Source organism: Eretmochelys imbricata, chromosome 3, assembly GCF_965152235.1.
Source record: "Eretmochelys imbricata isolate rEreImb1 chromosome 3, rEreImb1.hap1, whole genome shotgun sequence".
In the NCBI taxonomy this organism is placed as follows: domain Eukaryota; kingdom Metazoa; phylum Chordata; order Testudines; family Cheloniidae; genus Eretmochelys; species Eretmochelys imbricata.
This window is the reverse complement of record NC_135574.1, coordinates 177,357,460-177,365,227: the sequence shown is the minus strand read 5'-3', so window position 1 is coordinate 177,365,227 and position 7,768 is coordinate 177,357,460. Positions and strand designations below refer to the sequence as shown.

The window sequence follows — 7,768 nt, the reverse complement described above, 5'->3', positions numbered from 1 at the left end:
TGCAGAACATCATGTCCCATTTTTATGACTTGTTTTCAGAATGGCAGTTTAATTAACAACTAATGAATGTATCTCCTGTCTTTGCATGTGTTTCCCTCTAAACAACCAAGCTAGTAATGTAAACACTGCTGTTTGATTATAGAAATAATTGCTTTTACAAACCCTGGCCTCCAGTTAGTTAAACACAATGGCTGATATCACACACATAAACACAGGAAATCTTGCCTCACTGTGCTTATAGTGAGGTGTTCCAGTTTTGGCATAACAGGCTTGGGGTTTAATAATCAGATAATTATTTAAAGACGCCAGAATAGCTCCACTGTATTGCTAAATTATGGCATGAGTAGCAATGCATAAGCCTTTGCTAATCCTGAATTATCTTTGGACTATATTATTGTCAGCATATTGATGTGCAATTGTGAAGACATTAATGAGAATTGCCTATGGTATGAATCTATCCTACCATTGTAATTCACTAAACTGAAACACATTACACTTCTGTTGAGGTAAACATCAACATGTATTGGTCTGTGAGGCAAGCATTGAATTTACTATTGAAGCCCTGCTTTATAAAAACATCTGTTCTGATGTAAATGGTTTAGAATCCTAATAATGTTTTGGCCAAATGCCAGGGAGTTTTAATAACTTAATCAAATGGCCAAGTATCATAGTCCTTTGACCAGCTGATCAAAAGTGTGTCATTTGGCCAAATGGCTAGTTTCAGAGATTGGCTTTAGTGGGAGTTTTGTGTAAGTAAGGACTCAGCAAGGACTTCAGGATTTGCCCCCATGAAGCTTTGATTGCTGTCCTGAGCAAGATGGAGCTGTGGTATTCCTTTCAATCAAAATCCTTTGCCTGATGTTTAATCCTCCACTGATAATGTTCCTTCTTCATGGAGATGGCTATAAAAGGGACATAATTTCTGCAGATATTTTAATGAAAAATTAATCTTGCTTTTTCATTGACATTTTGATTAACAAATTCAACATTTTTCTACCAGCTCTATCACAGATTGAAAAATGGGATATATATTTTGTTTTGCAAAATTTTGTAAAAATGTCCAAGGCTTTTTTATTAAGTTAGAAATTTCAATGCAACGTATTGTTAAAATTGAAAATTTTGAATTTCATGACCCCACATACCCTACCCCCCAAGTGTTGCCTCCAGCGTCTGCCCAGCGGGTGGGAGGTCCGGGGCATGAGCCTGGTATACCTACCAGGGATCAGGGCTTCAGCAGGAGCAGGTCTGGAGCCCCACAGGGCTGAAGCCCGAGCCCTGGCAGGTGCAGCTCTCAAACTGTTGAAGATTAGCCTAGGTGGCTCAGATGGTCAATAAGTTTGGCCACCCCTGCTTTGTGTGGCCTAGCTGCCACTTGAGCAGACAGAGTACTACACTGCATGGGTGCAGGTTACACAAACACTTAGTCAAGTGAGTAGTCCATAAAAAGCCAAAGAGATCATTCACATAAGTATGTTATTAAAAGTTTGCAAGATTGGCTCCATTGTCTCTCATAGGCTAAAGCTGCTGAACTCCTTGCAGGATTGGGCCCTTAGATTATAACTATTTAATATTTCATTTTTTTAACAAAAGCACTAGACCTGAATTCTTTCGCTCACTCAGTTTAACATGCATGGTCCAGAATCTGATCTCTGCTACACAAATGTAAATCCAGTGAATTCAATGGAAATCACAATCTGGTTCAGTTTGATGCCACTGATACCAAGGTATTTACTTCTGATTCACAACCGTGTAGGTGAGAGAAAAAGCAGGCCCTTTGTCCTTGATGAAACATTTTCTCCTATTTTGATCATCGGTGGTGCTATCATGTAAAACAACTGGTTCCTTAGCTATATTTTTAGCTATATTTATTGATTCTATTTGGCTGCAGCTCCATTGACTCTGCTTTGCCATATAGTCAGCTGCTTGCCTGCTCTTTTGTTGTTTCTAGCTACAGCTCTATCGACACTCAGCTGCCAAGATCTCAGCTATTATATAGGGCTCCTCATTAGGGGTCTGATTTTAAGCCTATGGAAGCCAATTGAAAGATTCCTATTGATTTCAATGGGCTTTAGGTTAGGTCCTAGGTGCTTTTCTCTATTATTTTACTGTCCCTTGGGCCTTCCTTGCTTTTCCTTCTCCCCTGCTGAGTTTTATTGAAACCAGACCAACTTTAGGAGTGTGAAGGCTACTTTAGGGATATTCCACCTCTAGATCCAGTGTGTGTTCTGATACAGCCCAAACTTCCCAGTTAATGTGTCTCCAACTATGATAGAAAATGCCTTGTTCTCTCAGTTTTATCTGATGTATCATTTCTCAGGTTGCCCCTTCATTGCTTATCCTGGAGTCACTCTAATATAATGTTTTCTGCCAGAGACTGTCCTTTTCTTTATCTGTTTTGCATTCACCCTCTTCTGCCCCTATGTACAATCGACAAGTCTGACCAACCACACTTGCAGCATCTTGGCTGTGCGTGGCCTCCCACATGGAGTGCCTGGTAACCGGTACCACATCATTCAGTCAAGATGATGTTAGCTCCAAGTTCAGAGAAAAAGCCAAGATCTAAAAAAATGTGGTACTGGGAACAGTACCTTTAGGGGCTGAGTTTCTTTGACAGAGTGATGTGAAGCTTTTGTTATGCACAGAACAGCTGGAACTGGACACAGAATAAAGAAGAGCTCTTGAAAGTACCTTCTGCAGTAAGTGAGCACTGAACACCACATGGCATCAGGAGTAAAAAGTAATTAAGAAAATACCCCAAGTGGAGGAATGGAACAGTTAACAGCCTCACCAGAACTGAAACTCTAGAAATGGGGGAAACATTGTCAAAATAATAAAGGCTACAGTATCAGACTCTGATTCACATTTAGCACTGTAAAAGTACAGAGCACCACCAGTGACGCCTGTGTTGTCACATGCTGACATTTTACGCAATAAACAAGAATATCTGCACTGTCAGACACTGATGTCAGAGTCAGTGGGGACTTGCAGCTGTATAAAAGGACAGATATGCAAAAACAAAAAAAGAAGTCAGTACGATTTGGGATCCCAGGAGCTGCCACAACTTCATGAAAATTATGTTGCGCATCTTTATGATAGGAAACAATGCTTGCAAAAAGCAGTGGTGTCAAACTGCATGAGGTTGTCATCCCAGATAGACATATGCTATGGAGGAATAGGTGACAGCTTCTCCAAATCCCAGAAGGGAGGGAGATAAAGGGCACTGAGCCTGCCAGTTTGCCCAAAAGGGTCTCAGGCGGTTAAGTGCTATTAAAGTTTGGCTTGGAAGGGAAGAGGTGGTATACGGGACTGTGTCTTTAAGAGCTGAGCTTCCCAGACAGAGAGTCTGGCCTGTGTGCTGTGAAGAAATTTAAATATATTTCTTACCATTGTGAAGACATCAAAATATATTATACCTCCCTTGAGAATGAATGTCTCTACTGTGGAGTAAGCAAAGTCCCAAATTTTGTTTGTGTTACAGATCTGTGTAAAGAGAGGATAATTGCACAAGTGATATGGAACCTTAGTGCAAAGCAAAAACACTCAGATCTCAGATAAGAACTTATAGCAGTTACCGATGCATAAATAACATGTAAGCATCCTGGTAAAGGACAAGACACCATAATCACTCATCTGCAAAGTCATGATGTTACTTTATGTTTATTATCTCGTAAAGAGTACACTCCCCCACATGAAAAGAGCAAAACAGAACAAAAAACAGAAAGCAAAAACGCTCCCAGAAAAGTTTGCTGCTGCTGTGAATTGGTCCCTATACTTCCACATTTAGGCCCAGCTCCTGCAAACACTTATGCATATGAATAATCCCAGGCTAAATAAATACATGTGATTTATCTGTATAGTTATTCCCATGCATGTGTGTTTGCAGGACTGGGACTAAATGGGATATATTGCTCTGTGCCTTTTGCAACACACTCATTACAATTTCCTATCCACTTCTCACCACCGCAAATGATTCACCAAGCGACTGTAGCATCTAGTGCAGAGGTGGGCAAACTGTGGCCTGCAGGACCATCCTGCCTGGACCTTGAGCTCCCGGCCGGGGAGGCTAGCCCCAGGTGCCTCCCCCACTGTCCCTCCTCCCCCACAGCCTCAGCTCACCCTGCTGCCAGTGCTCTGGGTGGTGGGGCTGCGAGAGCCGCCAGTCTGCCCCTTGCTCTAAACTGCGTGGCAGCGTGGCTGGCTCCAACCAGGCCACGCAGCTGCCAGTTCTGGTGCTCTGAGCAGCATGGTAAGGGGGCAGGGAGCAGGGGGGGGTTGGATAGGCATGGGAGTCCTCGGGGGGCCTGTCAGGGGGTGGGGGTGTGGATAGGGGTCAGGGCAGTCAGGGAGTAGGGTGGGTTGGATAGGGGATAGGTGGAGTCCTGGGGGTGGTGGTTGGGGTGGAGGGTCTCGGGGGGGGTGGTCAGGGGACAAAGAGCAGGGGGGTTGGATAGGTCGTAGGTTTAGGTCAGGGAGCAGGAAGTGGGAGGGGGCAGATAGGGGGCGGGGGCCAGGCTGTTTGGGGAGGCACAGCCTTCCCTACCCGGCCCTCCATAGAGTTTCAGACCCCTGATGTGGCCCTCAGGCCAAAAAGTTTGCCCACTCCGATCTAGTGGGACTTAATGGATAAGAGAGGATATAAATCTTGTTGTGAAGAAATTATCAGGGAAAGAATCCACCAGCTTTGGGAAAGTCTTGATCTTAAAGATGGTAGCCACAAACGAAACTAAGTGATGTGCCATTTTCTTGGGTTTAACCTAGAGTACTCCAGGAAATGTAGATTGATCACAAACATTAATGTGCATTGAAGGGAAAAAAATGTTCATCTAATTAATTAACCATTAAGCTATTAGCAGACTCTTCAAAAAGAACCTTTCTTGTGATAAATTAAAACATTTCCTCAAATAAATCTAAGAACTCGTTTTACTTTACATTTTTAATCATTTACCTAGTTGTATAAACAAAATCACATCATTTAAATAATTTTCTTTATATGTTCAACTAAACGGGCCCCGGACTTACAGTTCTGCTTGGAAGGCAGCTCAATCCAGTGGCTGGGGGCACTGGATATCAGGAAGAGAAACGGAAGGAGAAGCCTGCAGGTTTCGCCTACCTGAAAGCACTCCCCCTTCCTCCGCGAGGTGGTTTGCATCTCCTCCTTTCGGCGGCTTCTTGAGACTAGGCCCAGGGCGGCTCGGCGGGCCGCTGACTGGAGCAATCCCCCAAACCCCTGCAGCGTTGGCAGAGCCGCCTCTCGGAGCCCACAGAACAAAGAGCGCAGGCCCCTCGGCCGGCGGGCGGGCAGAGCCACCATTTCCCACCCTCCTCCGATCAGGCGTTTTGCATTTGGTTAGGTGTCAGCGGATCTGCCGCAAAAAATATCCCGCCCATGAGCGAGGAGAACACAGGGGGCATTAGCCCCACGCCGAAGCGCGCCTGTCTGAGCCGCCGCGGCCCCGCTAGAGGTGGCGGCGGCGGCGGGCGGCGGGCGGCGGCGGCAGCGCTGCGCTCCCCAGGGTGCGGGTACAGGGCAGCGCGCCAGCTCCCTTTGCCTGCTCTCAAGGGTCGCCTCCCCCCCCCCCGGACTGTCTGTGAAATATGCCGCCCCACGGCTCTTGGAGACGTTGTAAACAGCCCTTTGGACTAACCCCGCGGCTTCCGAGGCTCAGCGCACGGAGCCAGAGCGAAAAGTGCCGTTAGATGCGGCTAGTTCAGGGACTTTGGGGGGATGAGGGGCCGGGAACTGTCTGGCTGAATACTGTGATTTACAATGCATTTTAACACCAAGGCTTTTACGCTGACTTCAGGCGGAGACAGAAATCGAGCCCAACAGGGGACTCCTAGAATGAGTCAGGCAAAAAAGTAGAAGTCACGCGTATCCAGATTGAAATTTGCCTCCCTGGTGACTTGCATGGCTGTCTACGGATGCATTTTTGCAACGAACCATCCAGTTTGAAGTATACACCAGTGCGCGCAGAGGAAGTAACTTGGGTATACATCCAGTGCTTTGTTACAAAATAAGCCTTAAACTGTTTGGGATTCTATACGAAAAAAACTTGTCGAGCCCTTTTCGCGAGCAGAGAGGCACGTTTGAATGTAGATATGTTATAACCCAGAGCAGTTACGGTCTGCAGAAAGGTGTGACTGCATTTTCACCCAACGAAATGAAAGCAAAAAAATCTGAGCAAATGCAGAGGACCAGTGCGCATGATGGAACAACGAAGCTGAAAGCCAGACTCATGGTGTTTTGCCAAATCTTGAGCTCCGACAGAATCAAGATGGCTTTAAACGCAGCTGATCCCTAACTACCGACACTGGTCTCAGGGGATACTTATGGATGCCTGTAAGCATGATGCAGCGACTTGTGTATGGAAATATGGACTCACAGTGGAGACAGAGAATACTTTTTAAGATGCGGAATTTAAGGGATCTGTTACCAAGGCAAATTCCCCAGAACTTTGCAAATAAAACCTTAAGATATTAGCGTGATGTAAGTAGTATTATTTGGCGAACCCCAGCTATTCCATTGAATACGTCATGACCAAACAGTTGTTAATTGGAATGAGAGAACATTGGACCCCATTCACCCTGGCTACCAAAAACCAGCGCTCCTGAAATCAATAACTTTCCCCAAAAGAGGACGCCAGACAGACGGTGTCTGTCAGCGGGTGGCAGGCTGGATACAAAGAATATGGTCACAGGGGGGATGGGGATGCAGAGTAAAGCCGTTTCCCAGAAACCAATGGCCACTGCAGTTCAGAGCTCAGTGGAGAGCTCAAAGGAAAAAGGAACTCCAGACGTGGCTCCAAGGAAAGCTAAAGCCAAGGTGGGGATTGTCCACAGGACCCTCTGGGCTTCAGGCTAGTTGTATTCTCCTGCAGCTTCAGCCACTGAAATCAGCATGGCAGTTCAGGGCTCCCCGCTGGCTCTTGCTAAGTATGACTGAGAAAAGACGCACCTGCAATGAACCAGCTACGATTTTAACTCGGGATTCCATGAATTTAACGGTAGTCCAATGCCAGTGTCTTCGAGGAGGTGTTGGTCACTGTCCGCCGGCTCGGGGGTGCTGAAATTTGGATGATGTCTAGCCGGAGATCGCAGGGCTGCTGCTGCTTGTCCCATTTCAACAAGGACAATGGCAGATTCCTCCTCTTAGCGGCCCTGATCGCAGCTTATCTGGCAGCTGGAGCTACAGTGTTCTCAGCCCTCGAGAGGCCGTCCGAAGTCGAGGCTCAGCATCGCTGGAACAGGACCCTCCAAAACTTCAGCCAAATATTCAACATCAGTATGCCTGAGCTAAGGGACTTCCTGCGGAGTTATGAAGCAGCCATGGCCGCGGGCATCCGGGCAGATGCCGTAAGACCAAGATGGGACTTCACCGGGGCTTTCTATTTTGTGGGGACAGTAGTGTCAACTATAGGTAAGTCCCTCTCTCTCTCTCTCTCATACACACACACAAAGACACAGGATCTGCAATACACTGACTTCCTAAAAATAACGAGTCAGCATTCTTCATCTCATCAGTCTATGTATCCATCGTGAATTCTGAAACCTTTCTTTCTAGTGGAAACCTCTTTGCTTCAAAGGGGCCCGACTTGTGGAACTGAATAGCAGGAATGAATGAATGCTAATGCATTGTGTATTAAAATAGTACAGTTCCCATTATAAAAAATAGGTTGTAAAAGTTACTTTGAAATGTTTTAATCTTGTCCACACACCCTCCCCACACACCCACCCTTCTGCTTTTGTTGTATTTTGAATAATGGTGAAG

The 7,768-nt window shown here is 45.9% G+C and overlaps 1 protein-coding gene across 1 annotated transcript in view; it reads left to right on the top strand.

The window, feature by feature from the left end:
• The first annotated feature begins 7,074 nt into the window (after nucleotides 1–7,074).
• The window catches only part of KCNK12 (potassium two pore domain channel subfamily K member 12), a 59,898-nt gene continuing 59,204 nt past the window's right edge, over nucleotides 7,075–7,768 (top strand). The window contains exon 1 of the mRNA XM_077811978.1: nucleotides 7,075–7,417. Coding sequence (XP_077668104.1) covers nucleotides 7,075–7,417 — 343 coding nt within the window. The remainder of the gene's footprint in view (nucleotides 7,418–7,768) is intronic.